We start from the raw sequence: 25,388 nt of genomic DNA on the forward strand, positions 1-25,388 counted from the left end.
CTATCAGCTCTCAATATTGCTCGTTGCCAACAATTACCTATTTCTCAAAAACTACGTTACTTCAGAGCGGGAGGCGTTTCTCACAATGTTGTATACTATCAGCTCTCAATATTGCTCGTTGCCAATTCTGAATGCTTACAATCATTTTGAATAATTACCATTAGTGCACAGAGCCCAAATTGTGTAAAAGTTTTCTTCAACATCTAAAAAATAACCTTTCTAACAGTGCTGGAATTAAATATAACATTGTATGCAATAGGAAGGTTTAATGAAGTTAATGACTCATATCAAAGTCGGATTAGGTTTTCAATCTCGCCTTGCCGTCGTTTTATTCAATCTTGCATCTCTGATGAATATACCATTCGTTGCGGTTGACGAATTGAACAAACAAAATATCTTGTGAGCAGATGTTTAGAAGTTTTTTTAGAAAGATAACAGTACTGCGCCCTCTGCCGGCAAGTGGTTAAGTTGGTGCATGATGTATGGAGGAGGAGGACACGACGTCTTTCATCTCTAAGACCATGGAGCAATAAAGACGACCCCATAGACATGGAAAGAAACAAGAATTAAACGAAACATCTGTTTAACAGTAATGTTTTAAAGGCATTGTGTAAAAAACATAAATGTTTGCTATTATTATAACATCAGGCAAATGAATTAAGTTTAAAGATGGTTACACCCCTGTCTCAAAATAATGGAATAGTCCAAGGAGAAGCAAAGCACAGATTTTGCACTTCAATGGTAGTGTGGTGTACAATCATTGAACGAACAACAAGTGGACACAATCTTAGATTGCTGTTTTGTTATGTTAGTGCTGTTTACCCACGGAAGGAAGATGCTTTAACAAGTTTCTTGAACTCTCCCGTTTTATTTCTTGTTGAGAAACTGTCTCAGTCATACTTCTGCTTCAGTCTTCAAGATGCGCAACGCTGATGAAAACTTATTCAAGACTGTCAGATTTGGAAATCCGGAAAATCTTGAGAAATTACTGAACGGCAACAAGAAGGGTCATCAAAACACTGTCAACACAAACAGCAAGAGTCCGAAAGACGGGGCCACGCCGTTGATCCAGTGCATTCAGGGAGCTGGTCGAGTGGGTAACAACGCGTGGAACACCCGTACCACAAACCATCTCGAGTGCGGTCGTTTGTTGCTCAGGCACGGTGCTAATCCGGACTCTAGGGATAAGCTGGGCAGGACTGCTCTGCACTGGGCTGTTTTCTACAAGAGGGTGGATTTTGTGGAAACAATTCTCGACCATAAAGCTGATCCAAGTCTCGGGGATCAAAAGGGACAGAATGTGCTAGACTTTGCCGTTCGTGTGAATGCAGATACTTGTTTTAAGTTGCTGTGTGCTCGAGTGGAAAAACAGGTATTAATTTTGGATCTTTCATCATAACTTGTCACTGTGTCAGTCCATGTCAGTCCAGTGACAAGTGTACATAAGTGCATGAAGTGTGCAACAATTAGTGTGCAGCAATTGGTGTCACCATGGAGGTGGTTGACAAAATGAATTGCTGACTTGATGTGAAAAGTATATTAAAGAAAAAGTAAACTCACTTATTTTGTATTCAGAGAAAAAACAGGATAACTTTCCGTATGGCGCCACCACTTTTTCACTCATTTTTACAAAAAGGGATATCTCATTGAGGTAAATAAGATACTATATTATTTCATATCGAATGAAAAAGTGGTGGCGCCATACGGAAATTTTTCCTAAAAACAAAATATTTATAGTATTGCTTCAAACATGGAGCTATAAATCTCAAACCTCTGTAAGTATAGTGTATTCAAGTTTCTTTGTGGTGGAAGTTGATGAAGTAAAAACAAAATCGGATTTAATCATGATTGAATAGTCCTTTTAATACAACCATTTATTTTTCCATATTAAAAGATTTGAAATAGTACAACAATTAAATTCACTTAAATTAGTGTGTGTACACATTGCTTCACAGTAATAGGTGAAACAACTGAAATCCTCTTTATTAATTAATAAAGTTTTACAAAATCTGAATTTGAATCAGAAATATATTCCATAAAGAAAACAAAGAAAACCATATTGGTTGTAGAAAAGGGTTTAAATGAAAGACAATTTTTGCATCGTTTGCCTGTTACCTTGCTCTTGGTAGTGCACCTTGACGACACCTATAACACTAAACCTCATAAAAGATATTTCATATAAAATAGTACATCTATTCAGATCAATTTTGCTATTGCTCCACAAAAAGGTGAACAAAGATGGAAATTAAGGTTTACCAAATCTTATTTGAGTCATGAATAAATTCCAGCAAGAAAACCATTTTGGTTGCTTAAAAATGTAAATGATAAAGACATTGCATTATTTGCTTTTCACCATGGTTAACGCACCAACAGTGTTGAGTAGCATTGATTGGTGACCGTTGTGGCTACACCTACAGTGTCATTACATGGTTTGAATGTGTACAACTCTGTGCATACTATAGACAAATTTGACTTGTTAGATTACATTGTCGCTGATCTGGAGGTCGCTTGAGTTGGGTGGTATTTTGTCTGGATGAAGAAAGGGAGACATTTTAAAGGTCTAACTTTTTAAAACTTGGCTATAGTCAGTCTCTGGACACTTCAGTTGGTTTAGACACTGAGTGAGCAGAGCAGGTGGTTAGGGGGGGGGGAAGCTACCATGTATACCAAAAACAGGTGTATTATTTTTATCTTGGGAAATTTTATTTTGCAAAAGGGGAGAAAATCTGTTGACAAGTCGGACAAACTTCGTTTCCTTCCTTGTCTGACTTGAACTCTGTTTTTATCAATTGCTCGTGAGGGGATCATCATTTTAAACAATTCACTTTCATTCAGCTGTCATTTGTCAAAATGTTTCCATTTGATACGTGAATCAAAAAGAAAAACATTGTTTGTTCCAGGTACGTTAGTTTCTGCTATGATATGGTACAGTATTTAACCCCAGAATTATTGGGCCTGTCAAAATGACTTCTTGTCAGAAATGAAATAAGCTGCTGCAAACCAGCCAAGGCGACTTTTTGTATAAACTCAAAAAATTGTTAATGGCCTGACGTTTCGACCCTATAGCAGAGTCTTTCGTGAAGGCGTTCAAGGAACTCTGCAGGGTCCAAACATCGGGGCCATGAACTATTGTTTGTATTTTTCCAGCAAATAATACTGACTAACATACAATAATGTTCTTTTCTATTTATTCGATTGTAGTTCTCCTTGAATAACTAACAACAGCCTCTATTAAAATTGATCCGCTTAATTTTCAGTGAATTTAATTAAAGCGCTTAAACTATTGATTATGCCATATACTCGGTCCTCGTGCTGACAATCCAGTGTTTTAATTAACCACTTTAGGTGCTGGAGCAGTGCGATGCAGACGGTACCCCGTTACTCGTGTACGCTACGCAGCTCGGCCACACAGAAGCTGTTAGAATTCTGCTAGAATGTGGTGTAAGACCAAACTCCTCAAACAGGGAGGGACAGACGGCCGCACATATAGCTGTTTGGGGTCAACGAACTGACATCCTGAAACTTCTTTTAAGGTAAGTACTAAAATGAGGGCAAATTAACATTTTCTTAGATGATAATCAAGAAACCTGCTTTCTATGGTTGATGTTTTAAATTTTCTATTTTTCCCCTGTTTCTTTTTTTAGTTGCAAAATTTATCTCTTTACCTCTATGTTATAACATCTTTTTGAACAAGCATTATTTTGAAATGAAATTTATAATTAAAAATAAGAAAATATTTGTTTGTGATTGTCTTTAGGCCCTACATGATAAACAAAATAAAACCAATTGTAAAAGGAAAATTGAACGGTGGGCTTAAATAAATTAAAAACAAGTCATGACAACATTGGAACTTGTTTCCATTTTAAAACTATTTTTGTTTAAAAATGGGTGAAAATTAAGTGGTAAACAAAGACATTGAAGAATAATGAATCGTTGTGGCTACACACTATAAACTGTAATCTGAAGGAAATCACGGAATACTTTCATGATTTTGCAAATACCCCGGTAAAGATTATTACTTATCATGAAAGACACTGTATAAACTTACATAAATTTTGTGAAACAGAAGAAATACTATAAACATGCCATGGAAAGCCTACACAGTGTCTTCCATTCGGTTAAATTGTAAGCCTGTAACGTATTGTCTTTTGTCACTAAGTTTTATCCACAAGTGTTATTTGAAAGTCATTTTTAGGATAAACAAAAAAGGGTGAACAATTTATGTACAACAAATATACATAGATGGAAATTTTGGACAGAAATTTACAAACAGTGTGCACGCTGAATGTTTTAATTTAAATTGTAAAAAATGTATGCAGGTGCCAAAATGTGTAAATACTTTTCTCTGTATATTTTAAACATCAGGAGACATTTTTTTTTTGCTCTCAGGAAAACTAATTATGTTCATTGTTCCCAATTCTCATTTTGAAAAATGCCGTAATGAAACTATGGAAACAGATGTGTGTAATTGGTATACTCGGCGTCCACAGCGAGTTCAAGGCGCCTTGTCAACTGGAAGAATCAATGGCACAAGTGGCAATATAACTCCTCTAAAAATAGAAATTTTATTTCTGACTTACGTGCATGCGTTTACACCTAGGCCCAATTTCAAAGAGCTGTTAAAGCAGAAAAAAAATTATAACACATTTCTGCTAAGAAATGAGCAGGATACCAGTCACAAATTTCACTTGTAAGTTGGTAGTTTGGCTGGTAATCTTAATCTGGTAAGAAGAATTTGTTTATGCTTAGCAACTTATTTTTGCTTAGGCAGCTCTATTGAAATTGGGCCCTGGTTCTGCCTAACATTGTCTCTATTTTTATCAGAGTATCCAGTCTCTTAATGTATTGTTTTCCTTTTTGTATTACTGTTTCTACTACACCCAGGGGCTTTTTTTTACAGTCGGTTCACAAATTAGAATCCAAACAAGAAGAATAGTACAAAAGAATGACAGTGGTCTGGGTTGATGTGGAATGGTATACAACAATATAGCCTACATTTCAAGGTTTTACATTTTACAGTTTTCTTCATGGTTCGGATGTGTAATGGGAATTCTGTGCTTATGGTGCTACTTGAATTGGCTGGTCCTGGAGAGAGCACAATATAAATTTACTAAATTATTATCATAGCAACAAACCCATAAATTATGGGTTTGTTGCTGTGTAAAGCACATAACTCTATGGGGTGTAAACATAGAGTTCCATGGTAAGAAGATTGGGTCCTGTTCTGTCTCAAGGACTATTTGACATAATTTATAGAAGAAAACAGTGCTAAGTGCAAAAGCTTGCTAAGCACAGAAAAACCTGGTTAAGCAGAAACAGGTTACTAGCAAAAATTCCTTAAGTTTTCATTGTTGCGACTGGTGTCCCACTCATTTGTTTTGCTTAGCAAAGCATTCTTTTAAAACTGCTTTATGAAATTGGGCCCAGTGTGAAGCGTCATGCCAAATGCAAACACTGCTGGAACACTATTGGTAATTACTCAAAACAATTGTTAGCATAAAAACTCAGTAACAAACAATGGAGAGCTGTTGATATTACGAAACATTGTGAGAAACGGCTCCCTCTAGAGTAACATATAATTTTTTGAGAAAGAGATAATTTCACTCAAATAATAAAAGCATCTGAAAGCACACAAATTTGTGCAGCAAGGGTGTTTTTATCTTTCTTTATTCTCTTGCCACTTCGATGACCAGTTGAGCCCAAGGTTTTTATTTTATACATATTATGTTGGGATTTACCAAGTGAGAATACAGGTCTTTGACAATTATTACCAAACGTGTCAAATGCCTTTTATTTAAAAAACACAAATTTGATTGTCTTGATGGCAGGAATGGAGCCTGTAGTCATCTGACTGATCACAGCAAGGTCACTGTCATCGCAGCAGCAAGCGCTTCACACAACCCAGAGATCCTCAGCTTGATTGTTGAAGAAGGAGATAAGATTAATCCAGAGATCTTAGACATTTCTGACGATGATGGTGTCACTCCGTTGATGATTGCTGGTAGGAAAGGAAGCTATCAAATCGTTGAAATGTTGATAGATCTTGGGGTGAGTGTTGCATTGATTTCATTTTTGTATGTTTTATTTTACAGGTAAAAATATTACAATTACATTCCTAACAGGAATGTGTCTTTGTGAGGTCAAGCATTCTCTAAAGAGCATTTGATTTTTATTTGATTTTTTTGATGAATTTGAAAAAAGGAGGTATGTTGAGTAAGGTGTGCATGACAATGCGTTTTTGTGAAACTCAGTTTTTTTGACAATTATCACCAAACATTTTTTGCACTGCAGGGATGTGATTCCTCCGTTTTAAAACGGTGTTCCACCTTTAACAAAAAGAAATTAAAATTCTAAAAGAAATGGAGATATAACCAATTACTCCCCAGATTGCAGAGTAGGGCTTTTTTAAAACCAAAGATAAATGTGAACAATTGGGCTTCATGCTCGCAAGTGTTCAAGCTCGCATGCTTTCACGCTTTGCTCACAGAGTTCAGTTTTTTTTCCTCAACAGCCTTTCACATCCCTGGTAATGGAAACGCCTTTGACAAAATTGAGTGTAAAAACATGACAATTACATCACAAATTTTACATAAAATACAAAAGGCAGGATATATAAAAATACAAAGAGCAGATTACACATTAGAGTAAATATTAACATTTCTAGGGTTAAATAGTGAGCATGCAATGCTGTTTATTTCTTTTCATAATTATGTTGCATCAAATTGCCTGGCCAGTCAGCTTTGGTGGTTTCTTTATTTGATGGTATACCCGCATCAAGAGTTGTGAGCATACAGTACAGTAATTTTGTTTCATTATGTTGCAATTACGATCTGCCAGTTCAGTCAACTCACTGATTTTGTTTGTGTGGCTGTAAACCACCATCAATCATAATTTGACTGAACAATGATAAATAAAGGCACTGCGACACGTTTGGTAATTGTCAAAGACCGGTATTCTCACTTGGTGTATCCCAACATACAATAACAAACCTGTACAAATTTGACTCAATTGGTCATCGAAGTTGCAAGAGAATAATGAAGGAAAACACACCCTGGTTGCACGAATTTGTGTGATTTCAGATGCATAATAAAAGACTTCAGCTGAATTTTTTATCATTTGAGTGAGAAATTACCTCTTTCTCAAAAACTATGTTACTTTAGAGGGAGCCATTTCTCAAAATGTTTTTTACTATTACAATTACAATTGTTTTGAGTAATTACCAATAGTGTCCAGTGCCTTTAAAGGCAGTGGACACTATTGGTAATTACTCAAAATAATTATTTGCATAAAACCCTACTTGGTGACGAGCAATGGGGAGCTGTTGATAATACAAGAAATTGTGAGAAACGGCTCCCTCTGAAGTAATGTAGTTTTCGAGAAAGAAGTAATTTTCACAAATTTGATTTCAAGACCTCAGATTTAGAATTTGAGGTCTCGAAATCAAGCATCTGAAAGCACACAACTTCGTGTGACAAGTGTGTTTTTTCTTTCATTCATATCTCGCAACTTCGACGACCGATTGAGCTCAAATTTCCACCAGTTTGTTATTTTATGCATATGTTGAGATACACCAAGTGAGACGACTGGTCTTTGACAATTACCAATAGTGTCCAGTGCCTTTAAATTGTTTTTTTTTCAATTGGCAACAGGCTTCCCTTGAAGCAACTGACAAGTCGGGTAAGACTGCAATGCACCACACCATTGAGCACCACCACAACGACTGTGTTAAGATGCTCATTGAAGCAGATCCATCACTCGCTGCTCTGACGGATTCCGAAGGACGCAACGCTTTACATCTGGCAACTATAGATGGCGACATTGAATTGATCCAGCTGGTACTGCCGCATGTAGATATCAACGCGATGGATAATGAACAACACTCAGCTATTCATTGGGCAACAGGTAGATATACCGGCTATACTTAGCAGGCCAGCCGTCGATTTCACAAAGAGTTAGGACTCGTCTTATCTCGAGTTAGGATGATAGGATTAATCTTAAGGTCTACATGCTACAGTGCAGGGTTGGGACTCGTCCTAAGTCATAAGATTAATCTTAAGTTAGGAAGAGTTTTGTGAAATCGACGGTAGGAGTAAAGGCATGGTTGGCTTTTGTGTAAAGTTCACCTCTCACCAATGTGACCTTCGATTTCACCAAACTCTTCCTAACTTAGGAATAATCTTAGGAGGAGTTAAGTTCCGTATCCAAAGGCGTAGGACGCATTGAACCCATCCTAAGTTAGGACGAGTAAGTAACTCGGGATTAATCTTAGTGTTTACATGCCACAGTGCAGGGCTGGGACTCGTCCTAAGTCTTATTAAGATTAGTCCTAAGTTAGGAAGAGTTTGGTGAAGTCGACGACTGGTTCGATACCCGGCGAAGGCAATATGTGATTTTGGTTCTTTCCCATGACATGAGGGTTTTTCTTCAGGCTGTCTGGTGTTCCTCCCTTGGTGACCCATTTACTAGTGGAACTGCCTTTTGCAAAATATAAAATGAACTTTTCCCCTTAAAGATGAAAACTCTATACCTGATTTAGTAGGTCAGGGCGGAATGGATGGGAGGGGTGAGGGAACTGTAGGATAAAGCAAAACAGTTGCTTAACAAAATTTTCTTAACCAACCATTTATCTTTCACCTGGAACTTTTTCTGGAAATGGTCAGTCTAAATTTTTAATTTTTAATTCTTGTTCTCTATTTTTGTGAATGCCTTTACTTGTACTTATTCTCCTTATTTATACACAGGGAACACATATTTCATGTTTCTTTATTACAACAATAAAAACAAATTGAATCTTGAGTTAATTTTTTTAATTTTTTTATTTTGTATATGTGTAGAGAATGCATTGTCATGCGTCTCAGAGTTTTGGCACTACTGGCACAAAAGGCTGTCAACAATAGACAACCTTTTTTTTTTCTCAACTGAGAAAATTGCTTCCGGAAATTTTTTTACGTGAAGGCTACATTTATAAAGGTGTCAATTAAAAAACAGCTTAGTACCTAATAGGCTGGACGCTTTAAGGTTTACGGTGATTGAATATTGACTTTCTGCTTTCATTGAGCTACTGGGCAACTCTGATAATTTAGGGGGGGGGGATTCAATGCTGTAGTCCCTCAAAAATCAATGGATATTTTAATCTCTTCCTTATAAATACAGGTGTTGTGTAAACATTAACAGCCTAGTATTAAAACAGTGTTTCTTTATGAGGTCAAGTAGTCCTTAGTAGGATCTTTTATTGAACTATTTTTTGATGGGTTTGAAAGAGAGGTACGCAGGTGGGTTAAGTAAGGTATGCTTGAAAATGGATGTTTGTGAAACTGTGTTATTTTTTGAGTAAACATAACCATACAATCAGAGATATGGCAGATTTGCTTGTTTTCTAACATTCTTGACAATGGAAATGTCTTTGACAGATTGAGGATTTTGTGATAGCATGAAGGTAGAAATAGGAGTTGTTTTAATAGTCAATTCAAGGTGTGGTCTTAGCTGTTAGCTGTACCCTTTTTGGCTAAATGGGTCAAGGTCAAATGTTGTTGGTAGCATTTTAGGGCATTTTTGGTACATGCGTATAGGGCATAGTGCAAGCCACCAATTTTTATCATGCTTGTTTAACTAATATTTGTGTTTTATCCAACCAGTTGTGTGCTAGGCAATGTACACTCACTACTTTCTCAAGTCATAAGAAAAAAGGTTCTTTTCTAGGTGGTATTAAAGGTCATGACCCCTGTTGTTCTACAGCAGCTGTCTTACCACTAGACCCCGAGATTGCCCGGTAGCTAGTGGCAGTTTGAATCCTATAAGGATTGAAGTTGTGGGTTCGGATCCCACCCGAATAATATTCCCATGGATTTGTTTGGTCTCATGACTTGAGAAAGTACTGAGTATACAGTGCAAAACACACATCAGTATAGGTGATGTTTGAAGCTTTGCATTGTGTAAACAAAAATGGGTAAAATCAAAATATTATTCTCTATCCCAATGCAAACTTAACATCCATTCTTGTTGACTTTTCTCCACAGTGTGTGGTCTCTACAACTGTATCTCTCTCCTGATTGAGAGTGGTTGCACTCCAGCCACCCCGGACATCCACGGAGCCTACCCAATCCACTACGCCACCCAGATGTGTGGAGATCCAGCCATGGCTACTGCTGGGCTGAGATGCCTACAGGCTCTACTCCGTAAAGGTGGCAGCTCTGTTAATTGTGTGGATAAAGGCGGCAAGACGCCACTATTGTGGGCAGCTTCTGCTGGTAATATCAAAGCTTGTAGACTGCTGGTTGACTTAAAAGCTGATATAACCCTCTCTGATGACAATGGTTTAACAGGTATTTGTCATTCTTGTATTCAATAATTTGGGGTTGAACGAAGAAACAGTGGTTAGAGCGGGATTTGAACCAAAGACCTCCGGACTTTGGTTGTAACAACTGAAATTAGCTGTTGTGTTTTTTAAAGATTTTCAGATACAGTTTTCTTGAACTTCATTTCAGAGGGAAATAATTCTGTATCCTCTGTAATATTTTTGTATCCTTACCAATCCTGGGCCCAATTTCATAGAGCTGCTAAGCATAAAAATTTGCTTAGCATGAAATTTCTTCTTTGAAAAAAAAACAGGATTACCAACCAAATTTCCACATGATTTTCAGGGTAAGCAAACAACAGCTCAATACAAGCAATATGCAACAAATGGAAATTTGGTTGATAATCCTGTTTTTATCAAGGAATAAATTTCATGCTAAGCAAATTTTCGTGCTTAGCAGCTCTATGAAATTGGCCCCTGTACAGTTCCTTTTAGACTTCACACTGATTTTAAAGGTACAGTAATGTTTTGGCTGTATTCACTTTCACTACTGATAAGTGTCTTATTTTGGTGGGGTGTCCCAAATCTTCAAGGCTTGAATGCAGTGTGTGTTCTTATTTTATATGATTTTGGGGGTTGAACGAAGAATTGACTAGAGTGGGATTCAAACCAACGGCCTCCGGATTAAATAACGTGCCGGCGCTCTTCCAACTGAGCTATATATAGCCCTATGTTGGCAGTGTCACTATTTTGTCAATATCTTTGATCGGGGTGCCAGTCAGAAGCCATACAAACGTTATATGCTGATATTCTTCTTTCTTCTACTACCAGCTCTACACTGTGCTGTATGTCGAAATCACCCGTCCTGTTTAGAGGCATTACTTAGGGACTGTCGCTGCGAACCGAACCCAGCAGACAAAGGGGGTTGCACACCACTGTTCTACGCTATCACCATGGATCACGGTGAGTGCGCCCTCACGCTGCTGAAATATGGAGCATCGCCAAGCTGGAAAGATCAAGATGGGAAGAGGTAAGTTTTTATAAAGTGATCTTTTAAGCTCTGTGTGGTGTTAATAGGAATAAACTGTAAATAAAAGTCAACTTGCGGTACAACTATACAACCATGTGTAAATCTCTTTTGAGGGAGTGTTGGCTCCGACAAGAGCTGGTTTGGTCTTGAAGTTTCAAACAGTATACTCTGCTCGTCTTCAGTTTTTGTCTGAAGTTCTCACTTGAGAATAGTCGAATGAATAAAAATATTACAAATGTTCTGACCTTGTCTTTCAACATTCAGACTGTCATTGTAACTTGTCAGCTATTCCAAGGGGCTAAGAGCAAGTTGTAAAAGTACTTTCATGCAAATGTCAATGGAATGGGATTGGTAACTATAAAATAAAATACGCATTTTTTTAAAAATATGTTCAGTCATGTTCCCTGTGTGGAATATTGATTATGAATTGTAATTCTCATCATACTAAAAAAGGGCTTAAAGGCAAAGTGTGTTTGGTAATTATTCTTAAAACTATAATGGCAAAAAAAACTCATTATTGTTTAAAGTCTACAGCAGCTTTTTCAGGTTACGGATTATTCTTCCTTTGTGGACATAACCACTTTGTATTTTGGGCAATATCTCAAAAGCGCACCCACGTTTTGAAATGTTAATTTTATTGTGCATATCTACATTTATATAGGATTAAAACAATCAAACGGTTCCCAAAACCAAAGGTATACCGTTGCTAGTTAATATTCAACTTCTATGGTGTCTATGATCTGTTGAAATCAAGGACTTTTATGCAGTTGCACGATCACAAAATAATAATAATAAATAAGTTGACTTTCTGAATTTCTCATCAGTCCGGCATTCTGTGCTGCATCTAGAGGTTCAGTACCGATCCTGAAGTTACTAAATAATTATGGAGGCTCACTTCAGCTTCGCACTATCAGCAAAGATACTCCACTAACTCAAGCTGCTAAAGCTCAACATATAGGTAAATCATATGTTAATATGAACTGTTAACAGCGTAAATGGTCACTCCAGATGAGTAAAGTGTGGTTCAAGTTTTTTTATTGCACAAATTGCAAAAGCAAAGTGAATTCCCTTGCGGCACAAGAAGAAAACATCTCGTTAGGTATTATTTGCATCACAGATTGTGCTTCGTCATCGCTTTCGCTTGAAGTATTAACTGTGCTTTAGTGACATCAGTATAGTATAATCTTAAAGTTGCTGATTGAAGGTTTTCTTCATGAGATTTTTTATGCAAATAGATTTTCAAAATGATTAATTTCAAAAATGTATTAACCTAAAGACTATGTGATTAATGTGGTGGTTGGTATTTTAGTTTATCTATTAGTTTATTAACATTTATATTTAATTTATTATTATTTATTTCGTCTTCTCTTTTGGTTTAATTTTGAATTGCTTTCATGTTCATTTTCTGCCTTTCACTGATTTTACTAAATGAATAACAAAATGTTTCCCATTGCATGTGAGTTTCATTTTGTTCCTCTCATCATTTTTTTTCTTTCTATTTTGCCCAACACAGAAGCTGTGTCTTTCTTATTGAAGCATGGCTGTAAAGTGAATACCAGGGATGGCAGTGGACTGACATCAATGCATCACGCTGCAACCAATAACAGTGTCTTGCTCTGTACACTTCTTCATCAGCATGAGGCAAATATTAACTCTGTCTGTGTGACTAAACAGGTACGTTGGCTTCTTGGGACCATTCTGTATTTTAGTTTGAGGTGTGTCGAGTTTATCTGAAGTGGTAGAGATAAGCTTGAATCATCAGTAATGCTTTCAACCTTGTGTTCAATTACTTAATTGCCGTTTGCCAATTTTGTTTTAATGTTTTGTGAATTTGTTCGTTTCAATGTAGAAAACAAAAAAGGATTTTTAAAATTAATACTAATAACAAGCACTGTACATATATATTTGTTATGCTTTCCCCTCTCCTTTGTATGTGTCAATTGTCTTTTCCGAGTAATGAACTTGAAATTCTATTTGTACCTGTAAGATAATAATAATAATAATAGTAGGTATTTGTAATGCGCCAAATCAATCTTTACAGATGTTCAAGGCACAAGCAGAGACAATGTAAACACCAAAATACATGTACATATCCAGTGAGTGCTAAACAAACAATAATAATAACACCATTTAAAACAAAAAAAGATGACCAATTCTCCATCGTAACCTCATTCTTCTTTTTAGGGGAAACCACGTACACCCCTTGACTGTGCAGAGGAGTCAAACAGCAGGGAGTGTGTCGCATACCTACTCTCCCTGGGAGCTAAACATGGCTCCGAAATCCCTGAGGAGCTCTGGCAAAGTGAGGAGGAAGAAAAAGATAAAGAAGAAGATGGAAGAGATGCTTCGGGAGAGGAGATTGCACTTCATAATTTGAACGAAGATGAGAAACACAAGAAGATGGATGAAGAACAAAACTTGGGTGATGATAAGGAGCAAGACCAGGAACGAGACGAAACACAAGAGCCTCCTGTCAAAGAAGAGGTGGAAGATGAGGCCAAAAGTAAAGAGGGCTCGTCAGACCAGGACTTGAAGACGAATGAGGACAGGGTAGCTAGGAAGAAACCTCAAAGCAAGTGTAAAAGCGGCCCTAACAAAACAAATGCTGAAGAATTGGAGACAAAACTAGCCAACTGGAATACATATTTACAAGGTTGGTGGTTTATTTTAGTAGACACTTTTGTCACAAGAATTTAAAGGCAGTGGACACTATTGGTAATTACTCAAAATAATTATTGGCATAAAACCTTACTTTGTAACGAGTAATGGGGAGAGAATGAAGGTATAAAACATTGTGAGAAACAGCTCCCTCTGAAGTGACCTAGTTTTGGAGAAAGGAGTTATTTTCCACGAATTTGATTTCAAGACCTCAAGTTTAGAACTTGAGGTCTTGAAATCAACCATCTAAACGCACACAACTTCGTGTGACAAGGGCGTTTTTTTCTTTCATAGTTATCTTGCCACTCCGAAGACCGATCGAACTCAAATTTTCACAGGTTTGTTATTTTATGCATATGTTGAGATACACCAAGTAAGAAGACTGATCTTTGACAATTACCAATAGTGTACACTGTCTTTAACCTCTAGAATATTTCAAGTTCAGTAACAGGGGAACAATCACTAGAGTTTTGGAGTGCAGGCCTACTAAAACATATCTTGTAAAAGTTCTCTAAAAAAGCATGAACTTGTAAGAACCTCACATATAATACTGTTATGCTTGGCTTAATAGCTGTTTAAAAATGTGCTGATATTTAGCTGCAATGAAATTCCTTAAAACTTCTGTCTTATTTTACAGAATTCCTTGTGTCTTTGTGGAGTGTAAGGTCTAACCCAAATTGTTTGTTAAATGAAAGGTTATGGGCAGGGAGTCGGGGACATTCTCAACTCTTTTTAAGAAATTGGTCCCAGATTTTGAAAGCCTAAAAGATTGTTCATAGTTGCATAAGATTTCTTTCTCCTCCTTTTTCCAATTAAGATAACGTGGAATTCTTGGATGTAGTCATCAACTCTCAAGCCCAAGAGCTGTCAGAGGCAAGGCAAAAAGCCAGGAGCCAGAAGAAAGAACTTGTTGGCCGTTTAGAGGAACTCAAGACAGAACTGGAGAGAAGCTGCAAAAGGCTCTATAAAGACGTAGAACAAAATGTAAGCTGAAATCATCTCCTTTTCATATTAATATCAAAGTCTTATATAGCGCACATATCTACCAAACAAGGTACTCAAGGCGCTGAGTATATATACAAACTTTCAGAAAGATAGGTTATTGCAGTGATGAATTCTGAGACCCAACTATTTAAGCACCTTATTAGGGTTTACAAGGTGCTACAGGGGATACAGTAGCCACAGCCAGGAACACAGGGGTTAACCCCTTCTCTTTTCGATAAGTGCACTGGGTTCTTTTACATGCATTACACAACACATGGGACCAATGGCTTTACGTCCCATCCGAAGCAATGGTGAAGTGTCTTGCTTAAGGACACAAGTGTCACGGCTTGGGATTCGAACCCACACTCTGCTGATCAGAAACACCAGAGTTTGAATTCGGTGCTCTTAACCGCTCGGCCACTTCCATATTAATGTAGAAAGACCAGCAAAAGCAGTTAAAATAAAAAAAATTACTGAGCGCTTTGCCAATTCGGCCATGGAAATATTTGGTGGTAATTTCAAGAGAAATTCACTTTTAAGCCAGTTTCAGAACTAAATAGTTTTCAACATGGATAACTTTAATCAGCGGCTTCTTAATGAACATTTTGTTTAACTGTTTAAGGTTATTTTTTGTCCTACAGGTCAAAGATTAATAATGTACTTTCTTGGTTCCAAGTTTTTTTAATTTTAAATTTTAAATTTATTTCTTTAAACCTGAAATTATTTTCCATTACACCTTAGCTTCTTCTACTTGTCAATTGCTATTTATAGATTTAAAACTTCTTGGAACACTACCGTTTTAATCATCTTTGTAAATTGGTTTTTTTTTAAATATTGTTTTGTTTTTATATTTGATTGTTTTGTTGTATTTTTAACAATTTATATTTTGTATATTTTGAATGGTTTTCTACAGATTCGTGGCAGTTCTCATACTGGGAGATAAATAAACAATTCTTCAGCAAACTGTAGAATTGTAAAAAAAATAATCTACACTTTCTTCAAAAGTATAGTTAAAATGAAATATTATGTTAGAATGAAATAGCAATGTTTCTGAGAGGGCATTCAGCAAGAGCTTTGTATCAGGTTGGTAATGTCTAGTCCTTTGTATCTTTGGGTTTTTCCTCAATTTTTTCGTTTGTCTTTTGTCTTGGTTTTTCTCATTAATTGAATATTAATTCTGCGATTTGTTGTCTTTGTATGTTCTTTGTTGCATATTGAAGTAATACAAAAATTAAGTTAAACACTTTTTGGTTTTTTGGTTTTCAGGAGAGCAAGAGAGAAAGCACCCAGACAGATATTGCTGTAGTCAGGAGACTGCATGACATCGAAGAAAGATTTCAGGTATAACTCAACTCTATCTACTAAGGGTCTTTGTTTGTTACCAAGCCGAATACTCTCACATCAATCAGCATGACTTGAAAGAACCATTGTTAGATAACCAACTGTGGTGCGCCTGACACTCGCAAAAGCAATTCCGTCCAAGCCCCTTGTGTGATGCTGATGGTATAAATTTTGTTATCACTCTTAAAATTATTGGCAATAAAAGCCATTGAAACCCTATCGCAGAATTTTGAGAAACATTTCACTTTGAAGCAATGTGGCTATTTAAAAAGTATGTATAAGTTTTTATGCCCCAAAATTTGAATCTGAGAATCAGATTGTGTATTCCTATTAGGGATTATTCTTCTTCCTGCTTGAACATATTTGCTCCGGATTGAAAAAAAACCAAAACATTACAACTAACAGATCCCAGGCTGGGAAATGGTTGAGGTTTGAGTTGGCGCTTGAAGGTGGTAGTAGGTTCTGCTTACTTGATAGCACACGGCAACTTGTTTCACAATTAAGTCAGTCGCAAGAAATTCAGACTCATGAGTGAAGGTATTTATAATATGGTCAGACTTCTCTTCTCTGTGTGTGTAGAGAGCTAATGCATCAGCAGCAGCCAGCTTGGATGAGTTCCGTGCATCACACTTTAAGGTATCAGACAGTGGAGACAGAGAGGGTGAGAATCAGGCTAGTGGTGATGAATCAATACCTGATGGAAACAGGTCAGTAATAATAATAATATTAGAACAATCTTATATTCCGCGAAATATAACTGGAAGAAACCTTGATGCGATTTACTAAAACTTAAAATTACAAGGAATGAGAGGCAAGTTGAAACAGATGGGTTTTGAGGTTTGATTTAAAATGGTCGAGGGTAGCAGCTGTTCTAAGTGAAGATGGTAGGGCATTCCACAATTTGGGTGAGGTGATTGAAAAAGCCTTGGAGCCATATGACTTAGCCCTAGGTGTGGTGGTGGTCAGGAAGTTTGGGAGGAGCGGAGAGATCTAGGAGGGTGATGACACTAGCAGAGGGCCTTAATATTGTTTTTGTTTGTTACCCAGTACATCTTGTCTTTGTATTCTGTTGTGTTTTTCTCAAGAGCGCTTAGGGACATGTTTGATTTCTATGTGTTATGCGCTATATAAGAATGGTTAATTATTATTTAATAATGTAGCAACATATGCAGAATTTGCGTCAGAATTTATTGGATTCCACATGGACTATTTATTTTTTAAACAATGTATTGTACATTAACCTTCCTACTCTCAGACCGTTCACAAGCTTCCTTTAAATCGTTCCTTTTTGCAATACAGACCGATACAAACATTCCGCAATACCTGCTCTAACGGAACTCATAAATGCCAAAGACGGGCCTGGTTGGTTTACAACAATGACCGTCTTGCTTGCACCTTGTTTGTATTTTTCTAGTCTCAAGTTGAATTCTTTTAAATTTGCTGTAGACTGCTAAAGCCACTTGGCTTTTGTGTTTGTTGTTTTTTTGTAATTGTCTATTTGTCATATTTGACAATTTTATATCGTTAACTATAAACAATGAAGCGATTTTGGCCTTCGGGCCAGAGTGTTCAAATTGCAATCACTTGATAATAATTATACTATAAATATGTATATCATTCGCTGTGGTTTTGAGTTGTCGATGAGTTCGCTCAAATTGATTGGGAGTATTTGAGTGTAAATAATGTTAAGATATCATTCACTTTTACATATGTTTCTGTTCTTTGGATAACTTGCTCCATCTGCAGGCATATGAAGTGCTGTGTTGAATGCCAGGTGGTGCACCCACATTGAAAGGCCAATATCACTGGCCAAAGTATTTAGCTCTGTGTCGGGTAAATGTGGAACGATGTTGATTTGTACTTGAAATGTACCCTCCAGGTTTGATTCGAGCCAGCAAAATAATGAAGCATGGATGGAGAAAAAGAACAAAGACCATTTGCAGAAGACAAGAATACAACAAGCGTCATCGAGCATGAAGCTTATGAATTCCCCAAAGATGGGTAAGGGTATAAGTCAATACACTCAGTCGATGTTCCCATGTTCCCATAAGATTTTCCAAATGAAAGTTGCCATGCCCTTTCAACATGTTAAAAGATGAAATTCCAGGCTTGTCAGGTTCCAATACACCATGACTTGCCAACAGAATTCATGGTTGTAGAGTTGTATTCTTGAGAATGTTGCTTTAACAGATGTTAGTTTTGCATCGGGGATAAAGAGTACAATTTGTTTTTACTCTCTAAATGTAAAAGAGTGAAAAACACCACTCTTTACATTTCGAGCTGTCCCTCGAATGGCTCTTCAAAAAGAGTGGTGGTTATTTCACTCTTTTAGAGTGGTTTCACTCCAGGACAGAGTGAAAAATCACTCAAAAAGATGCAAACTTCAATCTAAAAGAGGGGAAGACCACTCCAAAAAGAGTTGTCCTTCATATGGCTCTTCAAAGAGTGCTTTTTCACTCTTTTACATTAAGAGAGTACCCTTAAAACGGTGTGTGTAAATAATAAAACAGTTGCTTTACAGAAAAACCAGCCATAGTCAAAACAATGAAAAATAATGCTCTCAATTACAACCAACAGATGTTATACACTAACTTAAAGACTGCCTTAACAGAGACTGCTTTTGTTTACTTCCAGCTGGTCACAGGAGTAGAAGACACCCCAAACCAATGAGGCGTAGCCACTCCATCCCTGATCATCGAACTGTTAAGTCACCATATAATGCTAAAGTTATCATCCCTCTAAGGTAGGTTTAGATGTCAGAAATAGTTCAGTCGATCATGGTTTTGTGCAGCCGTGGTGTGTAGCTTTATCTACTGCTGCAATCATCAATCATCAGTTATATAATTGCAACTGCAAAGAGGAAAGTAAATTGTAGCATTTTAATGACTATAATTTAAATGCTTTTTACTAAATGTTGTTGTCATTGTCTACATTCTTGAAGTGTTTTACTGGAATGTTAACGGTTCTTTTTTTTCTTCCTCCTTCTTAGGAATCATTTAATGTTTTATGTTCTTTCATGGGTTTTTGTTGTTGTTTTTTAGTGGTTCATGAAATTCCTGTTTATGCCTAACATTGTTTCATACATTTCGGTCTGTTTATTGGCTGCCTGTTTTACTTCTTTTAATTTATATAAAGCGTCTTGAGTGTTGTTTTTTAGGCAGATTTTGGCGCTATATAAATGCTTGTTGTTATTATTATTTATTATTATGGCTAACTAGTAATTCTGCATAAGCTTTTGTAGCAACAGCAATGAAATTAGATGCAATAAAGAAAAAACTTCAAATTGCATTAGACGATGATGAGGACGTAGTTGTTGCTACAAAAGCTTAAATGCAGATATTTATTTATTACTTTAGTCATTAAAGTGCTATACATTTTACATTCCTCTTTTCAATTACTTGACTAACCAGGCTACCCACCAAAAACAAAAATCATTTTAAGGGTATCAAACACAGTTGCATTTCCACCAATTTATTGTGAGTTTAGAGACCTGCTCTTTTTGTCCATTTTCATAAGGGCTCTATTGAATTTTGTTTTAGAGAACAACAAGATCTGAATTTGACTTCGGAGCCCCTCTGTAGGGCCGAGTTGGCAAATGTGGTTTATTTTGTGTGTGTGTATTTGATGCATGTTTTTTCCCATTAATGATATTTTCTTTTTCTTAACTCATACAATGTGTATGTAATTTTATGCTTTTACCCGTTTATTGTTAATTTCTATTTTGTAATTTTGAATGGTGTCAGCCATTTGGTTGATTTTTTTATTCTGACTAAACCGTTAATAACCATACAAAACCTTATACAAGTTACAACTTCTGAGTGACTTTTCCTTGCAGAGAGCCAGAGCCTCGACGAAGACGAAGCAACGAGAGCCAACTCAGTGGTCATGAGGAAGCTCAACTCCGTAGGAGGATGGGAGAATTAAACAGAGCTGCAATGTACCCCAGCGCAAGCCAGATGAAGATCAGAGAATATGAGGGCATATACGACTTGAAAGGTAAGACTTCATGGAGAAGTATTACATTACACACTATTAGGTATTCACATCAGAGAACTATTGTCGTTTTAACTTGTACCCTGTTTATTATATTAGCTATATAAAATAATATCTTTAAATTCTGTTGAGTTTCAAAGTGTATACCGAATGAATAATAAGAGAGATCTTCTCTGAGTGCTTGTGCAATTCATTTTTAGTCTGGTCTTGTAAAATAAAATCCGTCCAAATCTGTCCAAATGTTTTGTTTCTTGTGGATTTTACCTACAAAATTTAGCCATGACTAAAGGCAGTGGACACTATTGGTAATTGTCAAAGACTAGCCTTCACAGTTGGTGTATCTCACCATATGCATTAAATAACAAACCTGTGAAAATTTGAGCTCAATCGGTCATCAAAGTTGCCAGATAATAGTGAAAGAAGAAAACGACCTTGTCACACGAGAAATTACCAGTAGTGTCCACTGCCTAAGTCAGTATGTTTCAGACTTGTAGATTTGCTTGAAAAGCCATTAGTCAAATTAATTTATTTTTTTTCTTTCCCAGGTTTGTCCACTTTCCTGTCCATATACAATTGATTATGATATAGTTTATTGACTCGCCACACCAAAAGCAGAGACTGAAGAAATGACCTCATTCACTAGAGTAAATTTATTAACAGAAATGTCCAAAAGCTCAAAGTAATGAACCATGTTTATGGAACCATTTCCAAGGAGTTCAGTTCCCAAGTGTCAATGTCTCTGCATGTTTTATTTTCCTTCGGTAAATTATCAGAACACCCCTTGAAAATTTGCCAACTTCCTTAGCAGATGTGAGTTGCTAAATAAGAACATGACATAATTACCAGGCCCCTAGATTTTTGCATTGAATTATAGGCCTTGGAGATGATTGACTCACTAACCTTTGCCATCTTTATGATTTTCTTTGCAGATTTGACTCTTGTCTCTTAACATATATTTAGGCATATATTCCTTTTCCATATTTGTTCAATTATGATATCAAGTTTGAATTTTATTTGATAATGATATCAAGTAAGATTCTCTTCTTTTAACTAAAATCTTTTAATTAACTGATACCAGTTGTAGTAACAACATGTACCTTTAAATAATTTTCTCTTCAAAATATGCTCATATTTACTTCCTTTGGTCGATTTCAGGAAGCACTAAGATTCATCATGATGAGTCTTCATTTGTATTGTGACATAACACTTTGATCAGCAATTAAGATTGATTCACAACTTTAAAGTATCAATCTTAGCTCTTTGTGAAATCAACCCCAGCTCCCATAAAATGAAAATATAAAGTTGCAATATCTTATAATTATCATATGGTTGTTTTGTTTTCCTTCAAAATAACAACTTAATTGTAATTTTGTGATAACGGTCAGATTCGAGTCATATATGACTTTATACATCAAGTTAAAAAGCTTGCCTGCAAATATTTTTTTTTCCAACAAATGTGAGCACCCTGTGACCCTTTAAAAAACAAAGTCATTTGTTAACCTTTAACCCTATTACATTGCTTCCTATTGAAATATTAATGCCTGAATGTTTTTCCTGTGCCTTGCTTTGCTGGACATCAGGAGCCGGGGCGAGGCGATAGAAAAGGGTAATAAATACAGGACTGTGATTGTAGAAACTGCTTGTCCAAATTATGCAGTTTGACATCTCACTGTACTTCATCACTTCATGCTGTGCCAAATATTTGATGGTCACTGCATGCTGGCATGGTGTTATTCTTTCTACTTGATTCTGATTTCTGATTTTTTTTTCTCCTTGGAATATTAGAAAAGTTGTGATTTAATAGCCTGAAAATTCTATCAAACCTTCTCCATGTGTAAACGTAGGTTTAGCCACTGTAATCAATAATATTTTTTCTCCTTGGACTAAATATCATGTGTGGGTCAGAATTGTAGTGTAAATGTAATGTTTGTGTGTTTTTTAAAGCAATATGTCGGCCATTTGAATGGCTGGTTCATGAAGTAATTTTTGTGTGATTGGATACCATGTAATGGACTAAGTAGTTGCATGACAAAATATACAAGGGAGTCCATAATGTATACTTGGAGTTAAGTATGTCAAGATGTGTGACAGTCATACTTGTGAGGTTTTATCCATTTGAACTAGAAAGTTGGAGCTCCCTCACATACTGTACTAACCAATTTGTATGCGGTTTTTATTGTAAAGCTCTTCAGTCTGCTCATAGTCACTTAATTATATAGTCTGCACACAATTAAAGTTATCTGCATGTTTGATATTTTGATTTTTATGCATTTGCGTAGCCCTAGGTACGATAGGCTTAGTATATGACAAATTTGGACAACCAGTCTATAGTGTTATTTTGATGTGATTTTGAACTGTATAATATTGTTAAACTTGCCAAGAATAGTTTCAAATGAATGAGTTTTGTGGTGGCCTTACAATCTCCTCTTCTTTAACTATTCTACAGAACCCTGTACCCCAAGGTGGGATGGTGGTGGTCGACCACGATGCACTCTTCACTTCTTAACACCAGAGGAGTTCAGAAAACGGGTTTCATATCAAAAACAGCCATCATTCTGGCTCTGAGATGACGTCTCACAGTTATTATAACCCCTTCAGTGATTTTTTGAATTTCTGTATGATACAAATAAATAAGTCTTTGTCACCAAACAAAATATATCTTGCTGATTTTAGTTGTCTTTTTACATCCCATGTCAATAGTATTTCTTGAGTGATACTGCCCTCTTGTGATAAACATGTATTGTGGGTTGTACATGTGGGATCGATGACACTTTTTTTTGAGGACATAAAAAAGATCACACATGTCTGATAATGGGGTACGATAAGTTAAGAGGTTATTTGCCAAAGCTAGTTTAAATATAATATGTAAGAATATGGTGTAATATTCGATCTAGTTTGTATATTCACCACATAAAGTGGTTCATAAAGTGGTTCAGTCTTTAGGATGTTTTTATTGTAATATTCACTGACATTTATTTTTGACAATCATTGTATCCAGTATTTGTTGTGCAGTACTGTTTATGAACTCTGTGATATATATAATTATAGCATAAAACGAAATATGTACAGTAAACAAGTTAATTTATACTAACTAGAATAATTCAGTATTTATTTTTGTATCAGTTCGTTCAGTGTATTTTTTCTAGTTTAAAGTGTGCCTTAATTACAAGAAGCGTTGCTTATCGTGGCAAGTTGTGGCTGAGCGGTAAAGAGCAACCGTGGGTTCGAGTCCCATCATGGCACTTGTGTCCGTGAGCAAGATACTTTAGAAAATTGCTTTGTCCATTGGATGCGACATAAAGATGTAGGTCTTCTGTACAAAAATAGCTGTAACACTTATCGTGGATGAGTAAGGGTTGACATGTGTTTCTGGTTCCCATAGCAACCCGTTTACAGGTTTTCTCAGACTTGTGAAAAATAGAAATGTTCACAGATTTGCGCATAAAGATGGTATAAAAACTTTCTTTGAAAGAACTTGCTGAATATGCCATAAATTCGTAGATGTGGACATCTTGGTGATGAGTAATGGAGAGAGGTTGATGGTATAAAACATTGTGAGAAACGGCTCCCTCTGAAGTGACATAGTTTTCGAGAAAGAAGTAATTTTCCACGAATTTGATTTCGAGACCTCAGATTTAGAACTTGAGGTCTCGAAATCAATCATCTAAACGCACACAACTTCGTGTGACAAGGGTGTTTTTTCTTTCACTATTATCTTGCAAGTTCGATGACCGATTGAGCTCAAATTTTCCCAGGTTTGTTATTTTATGCGTATGTTGAGATACACCAACTGTGAAGGCTAGTCTCTGACAATTGCCAATAGTGTCCACTGCCTTTAAACCAATGTTGTGTTAGTCTTGAAGTCAAGACAGTCATTGTTAAGCGCGGTGTAGTTTACAGGGATGGTACACACACTCTCGATCCCAGTATGTGTGTGGGAGTCAGTCGCAATTAAGTTTATGTGCTCTAAGTTTCAAAATTCAACACTTTCATTATTGTACTTGATACTTGGAAAGCTGATGTTACATAAACGCATAATACAAGCATATTATCTGAATCTTGAAAAAATTCATTCAATTTTTTTTTAAAGGGATACATTTTTGAGTAAACTACTGAGGGAAAACGGGACAAACAATGTGCGTTGGGCCAGACAAAGCTGCGCTTACTTTATTTCATACTTCTTGCCACTAAATTGAACAAAATCTTGAGATAACATTTTATGTTAAAAAAAGTAAACGTAAACACCCCTTTGTGACATTATGGTAAACTTGCTAAAATGTAAAACAATATACATTTAAATTTTGATTATATATACAGAAACATTTTACAATTTTTGCATAAAGCAACATCATCGTTAATCATAACTTGAATTGATGTGAGAAGGAAACAAAACCACAAAATATTGTGATTATAAACTGCAAGATAATCAAATCTGATATTAATATAAATGTTATTCAGTACATGAAATGCTAATTTTTAAAAAGCTACCTCTCACATACAAACAATCCATTGCTTTTTATTCCTCAGTTACAAATGCCATTTTTTAAACATAGATTCTGAAATTATACTCAATTAATATAGATGTGAATAAAAGTCCTTTTACAAAATCTAATAACAAAGACCTTTTTTGCAAGTATCTTTTTTTTGGGTGAATCTAGAATATGAATTTGTACCCTTTCTTCCAACTGTTGATTCAGGAAAAGCACGTAGTGAAGAAGTCCAATAATGAGAAACAGAGTTTGACATTAATTGTGTATACTAGAAAGTTAGCCGTCTTGAAGTTAAAATTTATTAAATGGATCATACATCTGTAAACCCAAACCGAAATGTGGTCTTAGGTTACAAGTATATTTTTCCGCTTTCTGAAATATGTGTCATATTTCATTGTGCATTTAGATTTTTTACATGTACTTGCTTGTATTTTTTATCGTGCTTTTCTCCAGCAATGGTGACCCTAATAGTTAATCTGTGGCGATTGGCCAGGCTATTCAGCTGGTCTTTTTAACTCACCGAGTCCTACCAAAACAATGCCACGGGCATACTACTCCGGTTCATTTTCCTTGCAGGACTTTTTTGGGGTGGAGTGCA

The 25,388-nt window shown here is 36.1% G+C and overlaps 1 protein-coding gene across 2 annotated transcripts; it reads left to right on the plus strand.

Annotated features, from left to right (window-relative positions):
- Nucleotides 1–776: 776 nt before the first annotated feature.
- On the plus strand, nt 777–23,873 carry LOC117307042 (serine/threonine-protein phosphatase 6 regulatory ankyrin repeat subunit B-like). Of its 2 annotated transcripts, XM_033791796.1 has the most exons (17): nt 777–1,372; nt 3,346–3,533; nt 5,829–6,048; nt 7,650–7,902; nt 10,017–10,322; nt 11,126–11,324; nt 12,149–12,282; nt 12,838–12,998; nt 13,509–13,977; nt 14,800–14,966; nt 16,233–16,307; nt 16,887–17,014; nt 18,187–18,308; nt 18,942–19,050; nt 20,143–20,303; nt 21,881–21,906; nt 22,747–22,829. In XM_033791796.1, the coding sequence occupies exons 1-16, from the start codon at nt 920–922 to the stop codon at nt 21,898–21,900; spliced, it is 3,165 nt and encodes a 1,054-aa protein (XP_033647687.1). In that variant the 5' UTR covers nt 777–919; the 3' UTR covers nt 21,901–21,906; nt 22,747–22,829. The 2 variants fall into 2 exon arrangements, with proteins under 2 accessions (XP_033647687.1, XP_033647610.1); XM_033791719.1 differs by lacking the exon at nt 21,881–21,906 and having other exon boundaries at nt 22,747–23,873.
- Nucleotides 23,874–25,388: the final 1,515 nt, after the last annotated feature.

Source organism: Asterias rubens, chromosome 1 (genome assembly GCF_902459465.1).
Source record: "Asterias rubens chromosome 1, eAstRub1.3, whole genome shotgun sequence".
Taxonomy (NCBI): domain Eukaryota; kingdom Metazoa; phylum Echinodermata; class Asteroidea; order Forcipulatida; family Asteriidae; genus Asterias; species Asterias rubens.